This window comes from Triticum urartu, chromosome 5A (assembly GCF_056163025.1).
Source record: "Triticum urartu cultivar PI428250 chromosome 5A, HENAU_Tu73, whole genome shotgun sequence".
Taxonomy (NCBI): domain Eukaryota; kingdom Viridiplantae; phylum Streptophyta; class Magnoliopsida; order Poales; family Poaceae; genus Triticum; species Triticum urartu.
In genome coordinates this window covers 539,941,357-539,964,647 of record NC_141877.1, presented here as the reverse complement: position 1 = coordinate 539,964,647, position 23,291 = coordinate 539,941,357, and the positions used below count along the sequence as shown (strand labels likewise).

Below are 23,291 nucleotides of genomic sequence, written 5' to 3'. Positions count from 1 at the left end.
GCGGCGTGGAGAAGAACGTCACGCGGCGGCGGCTGAGGCAAGATGCGGCGGCGGCGCGGAAGATGACACGCGCGGGAGCAGCGATCGGAAGCGGCGCAGCGTACAGGCAAAGCTAGCTAGCTAACTAGCAAGCAGCTGGATGGATTCCTCTGGCTGGATTAATCTCGTATGTGAAGCAGCAAGCGGAAACGGCGGCTACGCGGAGAGAGGATCGGGCGGCGGCGCGAGGGACCTGCGGCGGCGGCCTGACCTAGCTGATACCAAGTTAAAACACTGGGTTTAGGGTTTTACGTGGGTGGCTAACATCCAGCCTCACGTCTCAATATATAAATGATCAGAATACAATTACATACGTATACAAATACGTGTACATGTACAATATGCTTGACCCTATTTTACAGTTGCCAAACCGACCTCGCACGCCGTGTAAGTCCCACTGCAACAAACGGACCATGACGATGCTACACAGCTGGAACATAAATTTTCGAGAGAACATGTATTTGCATCATCACATGACCAAAAAAACATTAACAATCTGTTTGCTGTAAGCATCTGTGGAACCACTGCAGCCAACAGTTATTTCGGTTTTTTTTTCAAAAGTACATCAATGACATACCATATTTTTATAGAAGGCAGGGAATATTTACAAAAGCCCTGTGTAGATACGAACATCATGGCAATGGAGTTACCACACACACGTGCAAACACCAACATCGCTACAGCACGAAGCTACTCTCTCACAAAAGGGTCTAGACCACCAACACTGCCAAGTCCCTCTTGCGTCCACTCTGCCATGTCATCAAGAGTCTGAGCTACGAGTTTGGGTGGGCGTTTTTTGTCGTGAGATGTTGCTGAACACTCGTGCATTATATTGCCTCCATAAAGGCCAGCTAATCCCGATGATGAGTGTGTCTAGCCCCTTCCTTAGGCCAACTCCACCATGCGACTCCATCCTATCCGGCCCCGTCCGTTTGGGATAAAACGAACAAACCGGACGGCCAAGCGCGCAGGAGCAAACGGACTTTTGTCTGTTTTGTGTCCGCTTTCGACCCATCCGCGGCCCAAGTTTGCGCCGTTTTTGAGGTGAAACGGACACCACGCGAACGCGTGGGCCGTCTGCGCGTGTCCTCCCCTGGCCTACCCGTCGGTGGCACAGGGCGGGCCTTTTTCTATCTCCCCCCTCCTTCCCTCCGGCCGCACCCCCCTCCACTCTTCCCCTTGCTGCCGCCGCTGCCATTGCAGCCATGCAGTTCGGACGCGCGCTCGCCCAGCCCCTTCCCCTAGGCGCCGCTGAGCTTCCCAACCACGGCCACCTGGTTTGCGCACCCGCCGGCCAGATTTGGGGCGGATCCGGTCGGTCTTGAGCTCGCCCAGCTGTGGGAGGCCGGGCTGCACCATGGACTGGCCGGGCACCTCGCCGAAAGGCCCTGGCAGGGCCGCAAGGCCACATGCAGGCAGTGGCTCCTCCTCTAGCCGCTCGGATCTGCACCGTCGGTGGTCCGCCGGCAGATACACGAATGGCGGTCGGCCAGGCTCGGTGCTTGCCCAAAAGCTCGTTGGCGCACCGTTGCCACTCATTAAGTGCGACCACTGCCCAAGGATGGTCGTGCTCCGCGTGTCTACAACGCCGGAACATCCCGGATGGGTGTTCATCAAGTGCTTAAACGATGGGGTATGTGCTCTTTTTAGCTTCGGTTTGTGCTCTAGATTTGACTAGCTGTGCTAACTTCAAATTTTATTGTGTAGCATGGATGCAAGTTTTGGCATTGGGAAGAAGAGTACATCGATATATTGATAGAGTGAAATTTAGTACATGTTCGTGCACTTTTAGCTAGCATAGAGGCTGTAAATGAGACAAGTGCACTTGTTGCTAGATTAGAGGCTAGACACGAGACTAGGTGTGAGGAAGCAACACCGACTTCTGGCTTGAAGAAGAAAGAAGGATGCCAGATCGAGCCTCCTTCACAGATCAACAATGAGTGCATCGAGAAGGCCCTAACCCAACTCAAGGGAGCAGTTATGGAAGTTGGGTATCTTCTAAAATGTATTTTTGTGGTTCTTGTTTTCTTTGGTCTTGCTTTACTAATCAAAATGTGATGATGTATTTTTCATGTACCAAAAATGAATGATGAAAAAAAGTTAAGGACTTGCAAAGAAAAATGTACGCGGACAGGATGCGGCCGGGATGCGTCCGCGCGCTGGGCGCACGGCCACCGCATCCCAGGACAGACCCGGACACGACCTCATCGCCCTACCCAAAAGGACAGAATCTGGACAAAACGGACATCCGTTTGGGGTCGCGCGGTAGAGTTGGCCTTAGAGCATCTCCAGCCGTTGGCCCCCTAGGGGGCGCCTAAAATCGCCCCCTGGGGGTGAGCCGGCGCAAAAAATCGGCTTGGGGGCGAGTTGGTCCCCAGCCGCCGGCCCAGGGCCATCCCCAGGCGAGTTCAAAAAATTTAAAAAATATAGCAAAGTTCAAAGTTCGGCGAAGTTCGGCATATATTACATTAAAAAGCGGATTTTTATTACATAATATATATAATTAAAAAAAGAACTGGCTAAAAGCGGAGTAGTCGTCGTCGTCGTCGTCGTCCGGCTTCTCCTCCTTGACGCGGCCATCCCTGGTGGACCCCTGACTGGCGTCGCCTATGCGGGCTGGTGGCGGCGGCGCGGCGGCGTCGTCGCTGTCCTCGATGACGACGATTCCTCCTTCGTCGCGGCCCCGGCGGCGCTGCGCGAATCGCTGCAGGGCGGCGCACTGGCGCTCCCTCGCCATCTTCAGGGAGTCCGCGCGCGCCCATTCTAGGGTTGCGTCGTCGTCGAGCTCGACGTCGCCGCCGTGCTCCATCTTCACCGCGGGGAGGCCCGGCTCCGTCTTCACCGACGCCAGGCCCGGCTCCGTCTTGGGCTTGACGAAGCGCGGAGGAGCTGATGAGGGGGCGCGCCGGCCGCCCTCATTGATGACGATGCCGGCGCTGCGAGTGCGCCGGCCGAGCGGCGTCTCCGCCGCGGGCTCGGCCTTGACGTCGAGCAGCGCCGGAGCGCCGGACGAGTGTGAGGAAGAGCGGGAGGAGGAGGAAGAAGAGGAGGCGCCGAACCTCCTGGGCAACCATTGCCCGTCGCGTCGGCGGTGAGCCGTGGCCGTGGCGGCCGCCCTCGCCGGGGGGTATGCCAACGGTGGGTCGTTGCCGCCCTCGAGGTACGTCAGAACGCCCTCGAGGGTGCGGCTGGGGACACCCCGCCATAGGTGGCGTCCGTCGCTTTTCTTCGGTCCGGCCACCACCGGCGCGCCATTGGTGGACGCCATCCTCTGCTGCTGCCGGCGCTGGAAGTACGCCGTCCACGCCACTATGTTGTCGGCGGCGTACTCGGGGAGGGCGAGCTGGGCGTCGGTGAGGGAGGCGCGCACGACGTCGACCTCGTCGGCGAAGTAGCCCGATTTCGCCACGGCGTCGTGCAACGGGGGAATGGGCACTCCCCCGTTGCTGAGTCTCCACCCCGTTGGCCCGACGCGCATGTCCGGCGACGCCGGTATGTTCGCGTAGAACAGGAACCAAGACTCCTGTTCACGGAGCGAGCGGCGGCTGAAATCGTTGGCCGCGGCCTCATCTCCGGGGAATCGCTCGGCCATCGGGAGAGGGAGGGAGGGAGAGGAAGGGCTCGACGGTGGCGCCCGGGAGAGGGAGGGCTCGCCGGCGGCTCTCGGAAGAGGTAGAGAGCGGGCTAGGGCTGGTGTGGCTGGTGTGGCCAAAGGCGAGGGAGGCCACCGGCTTATATAGCGGCGTCGTCCCGTGTGTACGCGTGCGAGGGAGGGGAGGCATCGGCGCGCCTTCCCGTGACGCGCCGCCCGTGAGGAATCAATGATAAGGCTGACCGACGGCAGCTTTGCCATTGATTCCCCGCGGGAAACCGAGACGTTCGGGGAAGAAGACGCGCGGTGTCGCTGACGCGGCGGGCCCGCGACTCTTTCGCGCCAAAACCGTTCGCCCCGGCGCCCCCGAGCGTCCCCAGCGCGCCGGGTTCGGCCTGAGTCCGACGAAAATCGGGCTCCTGGAGGCGCGACTGGACCGATTTTTCTGCGCCGGCGCGGAAAAAACGCCTGAAGAGGCCTTTCTGGGGCGTGGCTAAAGATGTTCTTAGCTTTCCATGCAGCCTTTGTCTTTAAATAAGCCACCGATCTGAGAAAGACGAGTCCTGGGTCAGGCAGTGAATGTTTTTCTTCGAGGGTGGGCAGCGAATGCTGATTCGGAGGAAGTCAAAACATCGATGCCAAACTTCTCTCGTATATACGCAATGCATGAGAATGTGGTCCTAAACAGAGCCTCAAGTACACTGATCCGTGGTTTGGAACCGCGCCATGTTGTGCTACTACTCACTAGATTTTGTACAGTATTTAATGTGAACGACTGAGAGGTGGCTTGCAACGCACTGCAGCGTACGCACGCCACGTGTTAGGTGCAGGTGCATTAAAAAAACAATAGGACGCTGCCTTCCTTTTTTTTTTGAGGTAGACGCTGCCTTCCTTATTGCCTGACCCAAACGGAAAAAATGGACGTCCGTTACGGAGTCGTGCATTGAAGTTTGGCTTATCTCAGGTTTGGAACCGTGGCATGCTGTGCTAATGCTCACTTGATTTTACATCTCAAAAAAAAATGCTCACTTGATTTTATGTACATTGGTGTGAACGACTGAACGGTGTCTTGCAACGCACTGCGCCGCATGCACGGCGAGTCGCCTCGGGTACTGCGTTGCGTAGGAGGTCAAAGATCAGAGTGAACTCATTCTTCTGGGGCCTGGGGGAAAGAGCAGAGTGAATCCGGGAGGGCTAGTACTAGAGTACCGCTATCGGTGGCTGTTTCCTCGTGCTCTTCTCCAACAGACTCATCTCTTTTGGCTGCGGCGGCGGCGGCGGCGGCCATGGACGATGATGCGGCGGCTTCCGCATCCAAGAAGCGGAAGCGGGACGAGCCCGAAGCGCCAGATCCTCCGACGACAAGGGATGGCATTGGCGGCGGTGACGAGGGCCTCGACCTCATCAGCCGCCTCCCCGACGAGCTCCTCGGCACCATCATCTCCCTGCTCCCCGGAACCAAGGAAGCCGCCCGAACGGCCATCCTCTCCTCCCGGTGGCGCCACCTCTGGCGCACCACCCCGCTCAGTCTCGTCGTCGACTGCGGACTCTCCGGGCAAGAGCGCAACCGCATCGCCATTGTCTCCAAGATCCTTGCCGCACACCCTGGCCCCGCCCACCGCCTCTTCCTCTCCGACATCCGCCTCAGCCGAGACCGCTACGGCAAGTTCAACGGCTGGTTCCGATCTCCCTCCCTCGATGGCCTCGAGGAGCTCGATTTCACTTCCTCCGGTGACACCTTCTGCTGGGACAGGCGCACCAGGCCACCGCGGCCGCTGCCGCCTTCCGTGCTCCGATTCGCGCCAACCCTGCGCGCCGCCAGCATCGGCTGCTGCGATTTCCCCGAGATTAATGCTGCCCCCGCGCTTGTTCTTCCTCGGCTGAAGCAGCTCAGTCTGTACGAAGTCGCCATCTCGGAGGCGGCCATCCACCGCCTGCTCGCAGGCTGCATTGTGCTCGAGCGCCTTAAGCTTCAGAGCCTCCGCGGGCTCAGCACCGTCCGAATTGTTTCACCGACTCTCCGGAGTATTCATGTCTCTGCATGTTCCTACCCCGAGCCCGAAGCAGATGTGCTGTCTCAGGAGCTTGTCATTGAGGATGCACCTTGCCTTGAGAGGCTGATCTCACATGGTACATTTGGTGGCCCAAGAACAATGAGGGTCATTGTGGCGCCGAAATCTCGTGGCGTGGATATCCCCGAGATTAATGTTGCCCCCTCGCTTCTTCCTCGGCTGAAGCAGCTCTATTTGTTAACGTCGCCATCTCGGAGGAGGCCATCCACTGCCTGCTCGCAGGTTGCATTATGCTCGAGGGCCTTGAGCTTCGGAGCATCTGCGGGCTCGGCACCGTCAGTGTCGTCTCACCGACTCTCCGGAGTATTGGTGTCTCTGTATATTCCTACTCCAAAGCAGATGTGTTTCAGGAGCTTGTAATTGAGGATGCACCATGCCTTGAGAGATTGGTTTCATTTGATGGAAAAGGCCCAAGAACAATTAGGGTCATTGCAGCATCTAAACTGACTGTGTTGGGCTATGTGTCTGCCGAAATCTTCAAGCTTATGATTGGAACCACAATTGTTAAGGTACGACCAGTCTTCTTCTTGGAACATACATTGGGGTTATTTCTTGATGTATTTATCCTTCTTCTCCAGGAAATGATCCCCATGAACTTCATGCCGGTGCGCACAGTGAAGATTTTGGCTCTATAATCTACCGGTCCTAATCTGGATTCAGTTGTCGGATTTCTTAGATGCTTTCCCTGCACGGAGAAGCTATACATCCAGGTGAAATTCTTGCTGTTAAATGTTAACCACTCGTCCACTCCAGCAAAATTGAAAAATGACATGGTGTTAAACATGTTCAAAGAGTTTTTAATCTTTGTTCAATCATATAACTTCCTGGGTGCCAAGCTTGGACGACTGATACAATATTCGGTTAAATTAACATCCACAATAAAGTTTTTGTTGTTTCCCAAGTTTACGTTGATAAATCTAGTGGTCAAAGTTGCACCTTGGAAACTTTGAAGGTAATAAAAGGAACCTTCTAGCTCTATTGTGTTCAATAATCCTGAATTTACACATCAGTGCAAGTCATCTGATGTTAATAGATGCCATCTTTGAAGAGTTTAATTTGTTTTGACAGAAAAGGTTAATTCTTTCTATGCTTAATTTTTCTCTCTCTTCTTCTTCAGTCATCGCTTAGGAAGGATATGAAAAATGTGTGGCAACATGATATGCTCGATCATATTGAATGCCTTGATCTATATCTCAGAAAAATTGTATTGGACGGCTATGAGGGCATGAGACCCGACGTTAACTTCGCCAAATTCTTTGTTCTGAATGCAATGGTGCTCAAGATAATGAGATTCGGCCTCTCTCGTTTCCGCGATGAGAAATGGATGGCTAATCAACACAGGCGGCTGCAGCTGGATAACAGAGCCTCTAGAAATGCTCTACTTGATTTTAAACCAGTTAATGGTAACCGTAACATGCACATACATGATATGAGGATGCCTGATCCATTTGATAGCTGAACGATGTCGACCATGCTAATGGCTGCTGCACGGGGCTGTGATCTTCCTCAAGGCAGTTAGCTGATCCCTTGCTGCTTCGTTTATTTTCTTGTCTTTGGGGTTTGAGTGAGGAGGGCATCATTGACTGCTAGCTGCTTTTTCATTTCTCTTATGTTCTGTGCGATTGTTGTGTACCTTGCGCCGTAAGCTGTTCATTCAGCACTTTTGTACCTTTGACCATCTGGGGCCGCCTTAAGACGTAATGCCTTTTGCCTAAAAAATGTTGTTGATCGGGTTGATGCCGAGATACTCTGTTTATCTTGTCATATATTTTGTTCCAAACGTTCTAAGTATTTGTTTTACACAACCTTCTTTTTCTTATGGAAACCTTGGCGCTGTCTACTGTAGTACTGTATGCTAACTGAAAGCTGAAAGAGCAGCTCATCTTTGCAAGTTGCAACGTTTTGTTAGCATACTTGAGGTGGAGGCATAAAGCCCTTGCAGACAAATTTCCTGGAGCTTGGGGAATTATTTTGAACAGAAGACGAAGCTTAACTATCAGCGAGAAATCATTTGAAGCTAGCATGTAAATGTGATTTAAAATAAGTTTGTCGTGCAAAATGTTGTTCCAAAACTTCAGCTAACTGATATAAACCCCAGAATAAATAGTACATTTGGTGAAGTTTTATTGTGTCCCTGCCCTCCTCGATGTGTCCAGACTCTCCTACACCTCCCCTAGGTTTGGTTTCGATTAGTGGGATTTTGGTGTCCGGACCTTCAACAAGGGCACGACGGGTGCATGTCAACATTGTCTGATCAAACTAGAGGCAAGACCATGAAATGGCCAACAACGCCATTGTTGCATTGCTCCACTGAGAGATTGGGACCCGCCAAGCGCCAATTGTAGGACCACACATGCCGCTGCTGGTGAGCTTGGACCCACGAAGCCCCATGCCATATGCGTGAGCTCCACCCGCCAAATCGGAGTGAATCTGCCGGCTGCGCCACTCCATCGATGAACACCATCGGGCGCGGCAGATCCTTCGGATGTCGGTTATTCGTTGTGTTTGCAGATGATGGGGATAGATGATGTATAGATGATAGCGATGTAATGCTGTCATTTTTATTTGCTGTGTTTGCCCAAACAACAACAACAGCAATGCGTGCTTTGCTTCTGGATTTCTTTAAAAAATATTGAAAAATGGAGATTCCATGTTTGTTCGAACAACCACCACTTCTGAATGAAAAACTAAAGAAGAGATCAGGGTTCAGGCGTAAGTCTTATTAAGTTGGTTTGTTCAGAACTATACCCACATTTCCGAGTGTCAAAGCTGCCACATGCTGCATCTATACTTATCTTTTTTTCTTTGAGCATCGCATCTATACTTATCATGTTGGAATATTTGGCTCAAAAGAGAATCCAACTCTGCAAGTGCAACGGTGACGGGTTTTGTTCGGTGTGTCATCAAATCAGAAAGGAAAAGGAAAAACGGATGCTTAGACCGCGGTGGCCCGCAACACCACGTAGGGGGATTTAGGCCCGCTACAGATGGAGGCCCAATACCGACACCCAGAGTTAAGAGTCCACTGCGACTGCGTGACCCCGACGGGAAACCCTCGCCCGCCGCCCACCCACCTCCGTCGCCAGGTTCAGGTCAGGCACATCGTCGCCGGCAACGCGTGCGCGGCGGAGGCGACTGGCGGTTACACCCAGAGTTGTAACACTGTGGTACGACTGAAGTGTCTCTGAGTCCCTCCCACATCGATTAAGCAGTTTTTATTAGAGACAAAACATCGATTAGGCACTTGGGGGCAAGATTGATTTCTAGACTCCGGCCATAGTATATAGAGATACAACTATATATAGAACTAGCTAAAAACCTTTGCTTCCTCCATCTTTTTCTTGAACCATCTGATGGCAACTTGCTCCACCTAGAACCTTTGCTTCGTGCATATTAAATTAAATTCACCCGCTGTTAGCAATCTGATGGGAACCGACAGAGGGAAGGGCCAGGCAGGGTAGATCCCCAAATTTATAGCTAGTAATGGTAGAAATTTATGGAACAAGTTGAAGAACAAATCTTCTGCTTAATTTTGACTGTGAAAGTGCATATAAAAGAATTACTCCCTCCGTTCCTAAATATAAGTCTTTCTAGAGATTCCAACATGTGACTACATACGGAGAAATATGAGTGAATCTATACTCTAAAATATGTCTACATGCATCCGTATGTTGTAGTCCATTTGAAATGTCTAAAAAGACTTATATTTAGGAACGGAGGGAGTACTATATTTGTTTGCCAAACTGTGAACCTAGAAATTATTAGCCTATCTTTCATGTACTACATTTACTTCAATGATGCATGCAATGTTTGAGTTTGTCCAAGTCTTGGGCAAAATCTGGTACTATTTGGTCTTTGAAAGGCACGAGAAAGCGCTATGTGTTGGTTTGCCAAAGTTTTGGGCAGAACCTATTAATATTTAGCTCAAACAGAAAACTGGGTTGTAAAGCCTGTCATGAACAGCCTGGCATATAATGGTTTTCATGAATCTGTGTTGCATGCTTGTTATTGCATTTCTAAGATGATGCTCGTGCAAAACATTGTGCTTCCTGAGATGGTCTGAAATGATCCTTGTACAAAATATATTAATGATTTTGCATCAAATAAAACCACTTGTTTATTTCCAAGTGAATCACATGCATGCTTGCATCGGTACATCACATCTCTTGAATCAGTATCTGCATATAGCATGTTTCCATCGTTCTGCTAGAGATAGCACTGATCATTTGGTTGCTATAATAAACATGCCTACAATCACTGGAATCAGAAGCAGCACAGATCGTGTTACAGAAATTTTGTCAATTCCTAGATCTGTATTTGCGTGAACGATTTTCTTGCATGGCAGTATATATATGAGCAATGAGTTGTTTTGTCTATTGGGCTGCACATGCTTTGTAGCCATAGAGCTGGTCAATTCCTAGATCGGAGTTAATTTGTGTGTGAATATTCTTTTGACATGTGTTTACATCTGTAAACTATTCTCATTCCAAAGTCCAAACTATACCGTATGTTCATAAATGAAAGGTTCGAGTTGTGGTGGCTAAAATACTTGTGTTCCTGTGCTCTTCTCAACAAATATGTTTTCGATCTTTTGCCAATATCTTTTGTGGCAGCAGTCATGGACAATATAGTGGCGTCCTTATCCAAGAAACGGAGGCGGGATAAGCTGGAATTGCAAGAGCCTTCAGCAAACATGGATGGTGGCTACGAAAACCTTGACCTCATCAGCCGCCTCCCTGACGAGATTCTTGGCAGTATCATCTCCCTCCTCCCACTAAAGAGGCTGCGCGGATACCCATTCTCTCCTCCCGGTGGCGCCACCTCTGGCGCTCAGCCCCACTCAACCTTGTCATAGACGACAACCTTCTGATCAAAACGTCCCAGAAAGAGCGCGACTGCACCGAAATCATATCCAAGATCCTCGCTGCGCATCCTGGACCAGCCCGTCACCTTTCCCTCCGTAGCATCTGCCTCTCCGCAACAACTTGTATGCCAGGTTTGACGGTTGGTTCCGGTCCCCTGCCCTCAATGGCCTCGAGGAGCTCGACTTCTATGGGAGAAACATGCAACGCCTGGTGCCTCCTTCTGTGCTCCGCTTCGTGCCTACTTTGCGGCTCGCCAGCATCGGCGGCTGCGATTTATCTAGGATTGATATTGCCCCAACACTTCTTCTCCCTCAGCTGAAGCAGCTCAAGCTCTACGACATTGCCATCTCGGAGTTGGCCCTCCACCGCCTGCTTTCTGGCTGCACTATGCTTGAGAGCCTTGATCTTCAGAGTATCCATGGGATCAGAATCGTCCGGATCGTCTCGTTGACTCTCCGGAGTATTGTTGTCTATGTTCATAACCAAGCAGATGTGGTGGAGCTTATTATTGAGTATGCACCATGCCTTGAAAGATTGATCCAACTAGGTAAAGAGGGTCCAAGAACAAGTAGGGTCATCGCCGCACCAAAATTGGCAGTGTTGGGCTACCTGACTCCCAGAATCTCCGAACTTGAGCTTGGAACCATAATTGCTAAGGTAAAACAAGTCTTCTTGAAACTCGCATTCGGGCATTCTTATTTGCATCGTAGCCTGACATATATTATTTATTTTCTCCAGGACATCCCCATCAGCTTGACTACTTCGGTGCGCACAGTGAGGATCTTGGTTCTAGATTCTATTGGCCCCAATCTGGATGTAGTTGTTGGATTCCTTAGATACTTTCCCTGCATAGAGAAGTTGTACATCCAGGTGAAATCTTTGGTGCTAAATGCTAATCACTGCAGAAAAAACTTACCAGTAAAACTCATTACGTGGAGTTTAATTTTGATTGGTCATATCTCTCTTGACACCTAGTCTGGATATATGGAAATAAGAAAAATTAGTACACTCTTGTTAAATTAACTTCAGCAGTATAAAAAATTGGGTCATTTTCGACAAATTTTAAGATGACAAATCTAGTGGTAAAAGATGCCTTAGTTGAAGTTAAAATAACGTGTTAGGGGACTATATTGTTCAATAATCCTAAATTCGCAAATCATGCAACTAATCCAAATATGATTAGATATTTGGAAGCCAGCAATGAGGAAATAGCTCTTTGCCTACAAAACAGTTACTCTTTATATTGCGACCTATGTGACGTTTATGCTTTATTTATTATTTTGCAGTCACATCTTAGGATGGATATGAAAAATGTGCGGCAATATGACACACTTGATCCTATCGAATGCCTTGAACTCCATCTCAGAGCAATAGTATTGAAAACCTATGAAGGCAAGAGACCAGATGTTAACTTTGCCAAGTTCTTTGTCCTGAATGCGAAGGTACTTGAGGTAATGAAATTTGGTGTTTGCGGTAATGCCTGCAATGAGAAATGGATTGCTAATCAGCACAGGCGGCTACAACTGGACAACAAAGCTTCAAGAGATGCGCAATTTGATTTCAGAAGAGATTATGATAGTTACAGTTTTCAGTATAACAAGCACATACATGATATGTGGATTCTTGATCCATTTGACCGCTCATCATGTAAATGTTGCCAGCTGGTTTCATAGCTGGGAAGAGCATGCACCTGTCTTTGGTTCACCACCCGAATTGCTGATCTTCGGCTGACCATGTTTGTTCAGTACTCTGATGCGCATATATATGTTTATGCAATGTAATCTTGTCATTGAAACCTTCCCAAAAAAATCTTGTCCTTGAAGAGAAAATCTATCAACGATCCACCACCATATATATGTGAGAAAATGTTTACAAGTTCCTTTGCTGGTAATCAAAGATCCAGTATCATTGCAGTCTCTTGCAATTTCACAAAAAAGTCTAGTGTGAGATGAATGAACTAGTGCACAATACACTGCTTAATGTACTAATTTTTTCCGTTATCGGTACAATGAAAAAGTAAACCGGTGCACGGAGATTAAGGAGATGTCTTTTGAGCTTTGGCGGGAGCAAAGAGAGTAAACGTTTTATTTTCGCCCCTTCACGACTTTTGTCTAAACCGTCTTCCTTAGTTTAAAAAAAGACAACGGGAGTGTGTGGGGATCAACTTAGCCTGATGGGGCACTGCTCCTATTTAGCGCTGCTTTCAATTGGGCCGGCCTATTTCCGGGTTTCCACCTACCGGCTTGTGTCGTTTTTTCTGTTTTTATTTACTTTTTTGTTTTCTCTAATCAAATCCGTGATTTTTCTTAAAACTTGTAAACTTTTTTGAATTTATGAATTTTACAAATCCATGAACTTTTTTTAATTTGTGAACAATTTTCAAATTCATTGATCATTTTGTCAAATTCATGCATTGTTTTTTAAATACAAAAAAACCATGAAATTTTTCTAAATTCATGATTTTCCCGAAATTCAGAACATTTTTTACAATTTGGGAATATTTTTTGAAACTTGCAACCATATTTCGAATGTAATGTTTTTTAATTGATGAACAATATTTCAAAATTAGGAATTTTTTTCGAAATGTATGATTTTTTTGCATTTTTTGAATTCATGAACATTTTTATATTTTTAAAATAAGGTTTAAATTTTTGATTTATTTTTGGAAGAACCAACATTTTTTTCAAACGATGAACTTGTCTTAGTTTTGGGAACAATTTTACGAATTTGTGATTTTTTTTTGAACCGTCAAACATTTTTTCATATTCATGAACATGTTTTAAATTTGTGAACATTTTTAGAAATCCGTGAACATTTTTAAATGCATTAATTTTTTTTAAAATTGAAATTTGTTTAATCCGGGAACTTTTTCTGAAATCCCTAATTCAGACGGGTTGAGGAGGGACGGCATCGAGCAAGCGCATTAGTTGACTGCATTTCGTCTAGTGCATGATAACAGTATAACTCTCTTTATTAAAACCTTTTCTGGATCAACTAATTGGGAATCATTATGATATGTAACTGGAGCAGTTACTGCGTGTGTGTCTCGGGTCTTTGTTCTTAACATGTGGTTGGAAGAATACTCCATGTATGTTGAGTAATTACCTCGTCTTGTGGTTCCACTGCTTGGCTACTTATGACATTTGCTGAGCAAAATCTGTTTCAGTTAGCTCTATTGTAACAGCAACAGGATGGGTTTCTTTTGAGGCCAGCCATAGTATATAACTGAAAATGTAATTATGTGCTGGTTCAGAATAAGGAGAGGCCCCTAGTAAATGGATGAACAAGCAGGAGTAAACTGGTAAAAATGACAAGGCTGTTGTATGTGAGCCTGTCAAGGTCGGGAACCCTGTCGAACAGGCGGTGGGAACATATATTTGGCTCAAATCAAACCAGAATCTGCAACAGTGGAGTGGAGTCCAGAGGATGAAGAAGAAGGACGGGTTTTGTTCTGTGTGTCTTCACTTTGCTTTGCGGCTGCGTCCATTCTCCTGCAAAAATCCATTCTCGCTGGATGATGATGATTTTTTTTTTTTTGAGAAACGCTGGATGATTGACCGCAACACCCGTACTGTAATCACAGATCTACCACCATTGAAGTCTGTATTTTCTGCAAAAATGGACTGGTATACACATTCCTGGAATTCAGAAGTCTGCAGAACCAGGGGATTCGGACTACGTTTTTGTTTTGGAATTGGTATGCTGGGATTCAGAAATCTGCAGAACCAGGGGAGTTGGGGGTTCTTGTGCAGGATTGGCACAGGAAAGAGGAAACACAAGTTCCTGCCTCAACCAGGGGCAGACTGGCCTCTAGTTTGGTCTTTGGATCCGCTCCTGCATCCACCAGCTTCTTGCAAAAACACGACAGGCTGAAAAAGGAACACATAAAGAATGGAATGCCTACTTAAACACTGTACACAGGAAGATCGCATTAGATGGACATGGAGACGGTGGACAAGGTGGTGAGCGCGACGGCGGCAATGAGGTACGATCATAGGAAGATCACCGAGCAGTCCTCCTGACCGACATCGGACAGCTGCGCCATGGCCCCTGAAATCTTCAAGGCGCATGGTTATTCAGCAAGGTCAATGTTCATGACTTACCAAATCTTCAGAAGAAGACAACGGCGAAAGTTGAGAGCTTACCGATGTTCATAGTGGGAGGCAATACGAACTGCATCCAGAGCACGTAGTGGTAGAGCAGGTCATAGGAAGGAACCAGAAGACATGCGCCGTGTGCACCACGGAGATCCTGAGCACCTGCAGTGCCATGTGGGAGATGCACACGATCGCTCATCACCGAGCGGTTCAGCACCTGACTTCCGCAAGCATGTAGATCCAATCAGAGTGAATTCAAACAATGGCGAACTGCTGACGACTGATCGTTGATCAAGATACTGATATTTCTACCTTGTGTCAGGTTTCCACCTAGGATAAGCAGCTAGTGACTGGAGTGAGACTGAATGAACACTGAATTTTGATCTGCAGGTAGACACACACACACATACACGCACACGCACGCACGCACACGCACTGAATTTTGACCTGCAGGTAGACACACACACACAACACTGAATTTTGATCTGCAGGTAGACACACACACACCTACACACAGAAGACTGCAGATTCATACCCCATCAACTCGAAAGAATCCTCGATGACTCTAATAGGATCGTCGTCACCGATGACCAGCCACTTCAGGCATGGCACTAGCTAGGCCCTGTTCGGTACTTCACCAGCTCAACAGAATACAAGAATCTGCAGAGTACCTGTTTGCCCACTCTATTATTTTATACTGCTGCTCCGGCCGCTCCGGGAGCGGAGTGGTGGAGTGAAGCGTCTTCGAACACAGCCCTTGTTAACAGCCCAGTAGTAGTCCTCTCGATCTATTACTTCTCATACGAATTCAGTGGTGATTCAGGGTACAATTTGGGGTACATGAATTGGGAAGAAAGAAAGGGGAAGAACAAGTAGCCGCCGCCGCCGGGTTCGGTGATCCACTGGATGAGTCTTCCCTTCTGTGCCAGCGTGTATGTATAGGGAGCGGTTGGCAGATCACACCCACTTTGGCCCATGCACCTTTGGGTTGGGCCGTCGCTGGCGGTTGGGCCGTGGTGCATACGGGTCCGGGAGGCTGTTAGTTGATGGAGCCCTCCTGCCAGTGGCCTTGACACCCCCTCCTTCTTGTGATGAGGCTTGCCCTCAAGCCTCAGCTTCTGGAAAGCGGGCTTGAAGTTCTTGCTTGTCTTCCCAAGTGTCGGCGATCACAGCAGGGTCCGACCACCTAACCAGTACATGTTCCGCCATTGCTCCTCTCTTGCGGCGCCAACGTGTATCTAGGACAGCAGCTGGAACTGCAGGTACATCAGAAGGTGTTGGCAGTGTTTGTTGAACTTGCGTACCTGGTAGAACAGCTCGCCGGAGCATGGATACATGGAAGAACGGGTGTACAGAGGCGTGTGCTGGCAACGCAAGCTTATACGCCACCTCATTGATCTTGGCGACAATCTCATACGGTCCGTAGTAGCAAAATGAGAGCTTGTGGTTTCCTCGTTTGGCCACTGAAGTCTGAACGTATGGTTGAAGTTTCAGAAAAACTTTGTCGCCGACCTCAAATGTTCGTTCAGACCTCCTCTTGTCTGCTTGATGTTTCATGCGCAGGCGCGCTCGCTGAAGATGTTGCTGGAGCAATTCTTGAATAAGAGTGCGCTCATCCAGTCAAGTTTGTGGTGCTAGGACGGAGCAAGCATTGGTAGCAGTAATTTCCCAATGGCGTGGTTCATGGACGAACATGGCTTTGAACAGAGTCATTTTTGGATGGCTGAGTGTGGAGCAGCATTATACCAAAATTGCGCGAAAGGAAGCAAGTGGCTCCATCTTTTTGGACATGAGTGAGTGAAGCACCGGAGGAAAGTTTCAAGACATTGATTGACGCGCTCGGATTGCCCGTCGGTCTGTGGGTGGTTGGTGGTGCTCATCCGAAGCTCGGTACCATGGCGGAAAAGTTCTTGCCAAAAATGGCTTGTGAAGACCGGATCATGGTCGGAAACAATGGACTGAGGGAACCCATGGATGGGATAGATGCGTTGCATGTAGAGAAGAGCCACTCGAGAAGCAGTATATGGGTGGGTGAGTGGAAGGAAATGAGCAAATTTGGTCATTTTGTCGACCATGTTAAACATGATTATGTAATGGTCTTGTAGACCCTGGTTGTAGCGATCGCTATTCTGGTCATCTCCAGGCGTGAGGTTCACGTATAGGATAGATTAGTTGTAGAGGGACTCTCCTTTTATCTCTCTCTCTCTCATATATCTAGATTCCCTCTTGTAATCTTTCTGGTCTCCTCAACCGACTCCTGTAATACCTCGAGGGAAACCTCTCGCTATCAATATAAGATCACGCGGCCCTCTCTGTTGAGGGTTGAGACGCTTCATCATCAACTTACATGGTATCAGAGCAGGCCTCTTCCATCCCATCTAGCTCATCCTCGTCGATCCACCTCGCAACCATGTCCACCTCCACCGTCGTTCCTACCTCTGGCCTCAACTACAACACATCCGAGCCTCTCACCAGGACGAACTACGTCCTCTGGCGAGCTCAAGCACGATCCCAGATAATGGGCGCCGGCTTGTATGGCTACATCGACAAAACCCTAGAGGAGCCTCCCAAAACCTTAGCCACCAAAGACAAAGACAGCAAGGATCAGGTTGTCTCGAACCCTGCCTATGCCACCTGGCTTGTCCAGGACCAACAAATCGTCGCATATCTTCTTCGAAACCTCTCCAAAGAGGTCCTTGTTCAGGTGGCGTCCATGGAAACCTCACACGCGGTCTGGACAGCGTTGGCTAATATGTTCTCGGCCGTCTCCCTCTCCCGCGTCAACAACATCCGCGCTGCCCTCACCAACGCGCAGAAGGTCACGCAATCTGCCTCGACGTTCTTTGGGCACATGTGTTCCCTCTCTGATGAGCTTGCGGCGGCGGGCAAGCCTATCGGGGAACGGGAACTGATCTCCTTCATTGTTGCCGGCCTCGACATGGAATACCAACCACTCATCTCCGCCCTTGATGTTCGCATCGAGCCCATTACTTTCGACCACCTCTTCTCTCTGGTCGCAAACTTTGATCAGCGCCTCGAGATGTATCATAGCAATGGCGCTGGTGGCTTCAAGTCTTCAGCGAACGCTGCCTCCAGGGGCCGCCAGGAAGGCAACAGGGGCGGCTACCGATCTCAGAGAGGCGGGGGCAACATCGGATCTCGCGGCGGTGGTGGCTACCCAGGTGGTGGCGGCGGCTATCAAGGCGGCGGCGGCGGCCATCCTGGAGCTGGTGGTGGCGGCGGCTACCCCAACAATGGAGGAGGTGGCGGCTATGGTGGCGGCTATCACCAGAACAATGGTGGTGGTGGCTATCAAGGTGGTGGTGGTGGCTACCAAGGTGGTGGTGGCGGCGGCTACTATCACCTCGGCAACAACAACAATCAGCGGCGTCCTTCGTCCAACAACAACAGGGGACGAAATTTCCAAGGTTATGAAGTCTATGAAGGAAAGTGCCAAATCTGTAAGAAAACAAATCATATTGCCAAAGATTGTGATTGGCGCTATGCTGATGATAATTCCTAGAAAAAGAAAGTTGCAGCTGTTGTAGATACATCATACGGCGTCGATACCAACTGGTACATGGACACGGGTGCAACCAACCACATCACCGGAGAATTGGAAAAGCTAACCATGCATGACAAGTATCGTGGCCATGATCAAGTTTACACCGCCGCAAATGGTGCGGGTACGGAAATTAGTCATATTGGTCAATCACTTATCACAACCCCACATAAAAACCTTGAGATAAATGAGTTTCTTCATGTTCCTAGTGCTTCCAAAACTCTACTATCTATTCATAGAATTGCCCTTGATTACAATGTCTTTCTTGAGTTTCACCCGTTCTTCTTTTTGATCAAGGATCAGGTCACGAAGAGAATTCTTCATAGAGGTGTTTGTGTGGAAGGACTCTATGCATTGCTCCCTCAGTACTGCCAATACAATAAACAAGTGTATGGATCAAGCTCTCTGCTGAAAGGTGGCACAGTCGTCTAGGTCATCCTTCGTTTACTAATGTTCATCAAATTCTTAGTAGGAATAAACTCCCAGTTGTTAGGGAGAGAAACTCAGAAACAATTTGTGATTCATGTCAAAACGCAAAAAGTCATCAGTTACCTTATCCTGTTTCTACTAGTGTGTCTACCAAGCCATTGCAACTTATTTTTTCTGATGTCTGGGGTCCTGCACCCACTTCTGTTGGTAGATACTCTTATTATGTGAGTTTTATCAATGACTTCAGTAAGTATACTTGGATATACCTTCTTAAAAAACGTTCTGACGTGTTTCAAGTCTTTCACAACTTCCAAGCTCTTGTTGAACGAAAGTTCGATAGCAAAATCATTGCCGTACAGTCAGACTGGGGTGGTGAGTATGAGAAACTTAACTCCTTTTTTTCAAAAGATAGGTATCTCTCATCATGTCTCATGCCCCCATGCACATCAGCAAAATGGGTTAGTTGAACGTAAGCACAGACACATCGTTGAAGTTGGCTTAGCTCTTTTAGCCTCAGCCTCTATGCCTCTCAAATTCTGGGATGAAGCTTTTCTCACTGTTGTACATCTTATCAACATGTGGCCTAGTCGCACTATTTCCAATGAAACTCCCACTGAACGTCTATTGCATGTCACGCCAGATTACACCACTCTTCGAGTCTTTGGTTGTGCCTGTTGGCCCAATCTCCGTCCCTACAATCATCGTAAGCTCATGTTTCGCTCTAAGCAATGTGTCTTTCTTGGATACAGTGCTCACCACAAGGGTGTCAAGTGTCTTGATGTTTCTTCTGGTCGTGTTTATATTTCCCGTGATGTTGTGTTCGATGAAACAGAATTTCCTTTTGCCAAGCTTCATCCTAATGCCGGTGCTCTCCTTCGGAAAGAAATTCTTCTTTTTCCTTCCCATCTCTCCGGCGTTGATCGTGTGGGTACCGATAATAATGATGACCTTTTATTGACTAATGTTCCTCCTACTGCCTCACCTCTGTTTGATGATACAGGAAACACCACTGAAGAAAATAATACGTTTAATGGTGCAATTTCTGGCGAAAATGCTACTCAAGAGGATTTTGTGGCACCTGCCGCTAACCTGGCGAGATCCTCCTCGGGATCGGCGCGCCTGAGTGCGTGAGGCCCGACCGCATCCGCCTCGGGATCGCTGGTGCGTCAGGTGGACCGCGTTAGTCCCGCATCCCCGGCTCCACGCCTCTCTCCGTCCGCCACGAGGCGGTCCACCACTGAGCCGGACCCCACCACTGAGCCGGACCCCTCGTGCGTCTCCAGCCAACCGACGCCTGGGGTTCCATCTGCGCGGTTTGGGACTGACCCGCGTGTCTACGTCCGACGGGCGTCACAGCCCGCGGCCACTATGCCAGGTGGGCCTGATGTGGGATCTGCGCCGGATCTGATTCCCTCACCTGGATTGTCTGCGCCTGGTTCGCCCAGTCCTTTGCCACTTCACGCCACGCCCTCCACAAACGATCTGCTGCCATTGCCTGATGCTGCTGTCTTGGGATCCAGCGGCTCCTCTGTCCAGCAGGATTCAGCAGCTCCTGGATCTTCTGTGCTTGCGCCATCACCACCCAGAACACGTCTTCAATCAGGCAAACTCCAACCAGTTAATTATAAAACCAAGTATGGTCTTGTTGTTTCTACTGTTTCACCAGGTGAACCGCGCACTATTCATGATGCTCTTGCGGATCCTAACTGGAAGCAAGCTATGGATGATGAGTTTCATGATCTTCAGAAAAATCATACATGGCATCTTGTTCCTCCTCATCTAGGTAAAAATGTGATTGACTGCAAATGGGTGTTCCGTATCAAGAGAAAGTCAGATGGTACCATTGATCGCTATAAAGCACGGCTTGTTGCTAAAGGATTTAAGCAGAGGTATGGACTAGATTATGAGGATACATTTAGTCCTGTTGTTAAAGTTGCCACCATTCGTCTTGTTCTCTCTATTGCGGTGTCTAGAGGATGGAGTCTTCGCCAGCTAGATGTGCAGAATGCGTTTCTTCACGGTGTTCTGGAAGAGGAAGTGTATATGAAGCAACCTCCTGGCTTTGTGCATCCTGGCAAGCCCTCTCATATCTGCAGACTTGATAAATCGCTTTATGGACTGAAGCAGGACCCACGAGCATGGTACTCTCGCTTGAGCATGAAGTTGCAAACTCTTGGTTTTCTTCCCTCCAAGTCTGACACATCCTTGTTTATTTACAAGAAATCCAACATAGTCATTTTTGTGCTCATTTATGTTGATGATATCATTGTCACTAGTTCATCTCCTGAGGCAGTGACTGCTCTTCTGCGTGATTTGAACTCTGATTTTTCTCTCAAGGATCTTGGGGACTTGCATTTCTTTCTTGGCATTGAGGTCAAACGAACTCCAGAAGGTGGTCTTCATCTGTCTCAAGAAAAATATGCAACTGATCTTTTGAGCAAGGCAGGGTTGCAAGGCTGTAAACCATCTCCAACACCACTCTCCAGTTCTGAAAAATTGTCTCTCACAGAGGGTACTCTCTTGAATCAAGAGGATGGAACCAAGTACAGAAGCTTGGTAGGTGCTCTTCAGTACTTGACGCTTACCAGACCTGATATCTCCTTTGCAGTAAATAAAGTGTGTCAGTTTCTTCATGCACCCACTACAGCCCATTTGACTGCTGCTAAACGCATCCTTAGATATGTGAAACATACTTTAGGTGTTGGCCTCATGTTCAACAAGTCATCTTCCACTCTTGTTAGTGCCTTTTCTGATTCTGACTGGGCTGGATGCTTGGATGATAGGAGATCAACAGGTGGTTTTGCAGTTTTCTTTGGACCCAACCTGTTCTCATGGTGTGCAAAGAAACAGGCAACAGTGTCAAGATCAAGTACTGAGGCGGAATATAAGGCTTTGGCAAATGCAATAGCAGAAATCATATGGGTTAAGTCTACGCTCAAGGAGCTTGGTATTTTTCCCACAAAAACTCCGTGTCTTTGGTGTGACAATCTTGGTGCTACATATCTTTCTGCTAATCCTGTTTTTCATGCAAGAACTAAGCACATTGAGATTGACTATCATTTTGTGCGGGAAAGAGTTGCTTGCAAAGAGTTGGAGATTCGGTTTGTCTCCTCCAAAGATCAAGTTGCCGATGGCTTTACAAAAGCTTTATCCACAAGACCATTTGAAGAATTCAAGCGTAATCTAAACTTGCAAAGTTTAGAAGTTTAGATTAAGGGAGGGTGTTAAACATGATTATGTAATGGTCTTGTAGACCCTGGTTGTAGCGATCGCTATTCTGGTCATCTCCAGGCGTGAGGTTCACGTATAGGATAGATTAGTTGTAGAGGGACTCTCCTTTTATCTCTCTCTCTCATCTATCTGGATTCCCTCTTGTAATCTTTCTGGTCTCCTCAACCGACTCCTGTAATACCTCGAGGGAAACCTCTCGCTATCAATATAAGATCACGCGGCCCTCTCTGTTGAGGGTTGAGACGCTTCATCATCAACTTACAGACCAAACCCAAATGCAGTTTGCCTGACCTGATTGGGGAAGTCCGTCAATGAAATCCATTGTAATCATATCCCATGGTGCAGAAGGAACTGGGAGAGGTTGTAGCAGCCCCGGGGAAGCAACCCATTTAGATTTCGCTTGCTGGCAGATTGTGCAACACTGGACATACTGGAGTATGTGATGCTTCATCTTGGGCCAAGAAAAGAGCCGCCGGATGCGTTTGTAGGTGACAGGAAAACCCGAGTGCCCACCGACGGGACTGTCATGAAAAGCAAAGATGATTCGTTGCTGTAAACAGGTGCTCCCGCCCAGCCAGATGCGGTCGCGAAATTGCAGCACTCCCTGGGACAGAGCGAAACGCCCCTTGGGGTCTGGCTTAACAGCTAGCTGTTCGAGTAAGCGTTGTGCTTGTGGATTGGCATTGTAACTGGCCACAACATCGTCAAGCCAGGATGGCTGACAACTTGATATGCCTAAGACTTGTTCTATTTTTTGAAGGCGAGAAAGGTCGTCTGCCGCGCTGTTCTCGCTTCCCTTCTTGTAGCTGATCTTGTATTGGAGCCCCAATAGCTTTGTAAATGCACGATGTTGCCAAGGTGTGCTGAGTCGTTGTTCCTGCAGATACACCAAGCTGCACTGATCCGTTTTGATCACAAACTCTGCAGACTGCAGGTATGGTCTCCATTGATCAATTGCAGCGATAATAGCCAAATATTCTTTCTCATAGGTAGATAAGCCTCGGTATTTTGGGCAGAGTGCTTTGCTCATGAACGTGATAGGGTGCCCCTCTTGCTGTAGTACCGCGCCGATTCCTGTATCACACACATCCGTCTCCACTGTAAACTGTTTCTGGAAATTGGGTGAGGCAAGGACTGGGGCGGATGTCAGGCTCGTCTTGAGGAGTTGAAAGCTCTGCTCAGTGTTATCCGTCCACACAAATGGTTTCCCTTTTTTGAGGAGATTGAAAAGGGGACGTGCCAGAATACCGAATTGCCTGACAAAGCGGCGATAGTACCCAGCTAGACACAAGAACTATCTCACTTCTTTGACATTGGTCGGTGTCGGCCAAGCTACCACATCTTTGATTTTGCTTGGATCCGGGGCAACGCCTTCCGCGCTGATAACATGCCCCAGATACGAGA

General features: G+C 48.5%; 1 protein-coding gene and 2 pseudogenes across 2 annotated transcripts; 2 read left to right on the top strand and 1 right to left on the bottom strand.

Annotated features, from left to right (window-relative positions):
* Nucleotides 1–4,904: 4,904 nt before the first annotated feature.
* On the top strand, nt 4,905–7,392 carry LOC147972639 (uncharacterized; annotated as a pseudogene). Its single transcript, XR_015603561.1, has 4 exons — nt 4,905–5,761; nt 5,872–6,212; nt 6,282–6,413; nt 6,821–7,392. The product of XR_015603561.1 is annotated as an uncharacterized LOC147972639 (transcript).
* A 2,766-nt stretch (nt 7,393–10,158) lies between these two features.
* LOC147972638 (F-box/FBD/LRR-repeat protein At3g26920-like) lies at nt 10,159–12,250 on the top strand (annotated as a pseudogene).
* Nucleotides 12,251–15,769: 3,519 nt separating this feature from the next.
* Nucleotides 15,770–16,222, bottom strand: LOC147972637 (uncharacterized). Its single transcript, XM_087524418.1, has one exon. The coding sequence runs from the start codon at nt 16,220–16,222 to the stop codon at nt 15,770–15,772; it is 453 nt and encodes a 150-aa protein (XP_087380544.1).
* Nucleotides 16,223–23,291: the final 7,069 nt, after the last annotated feature.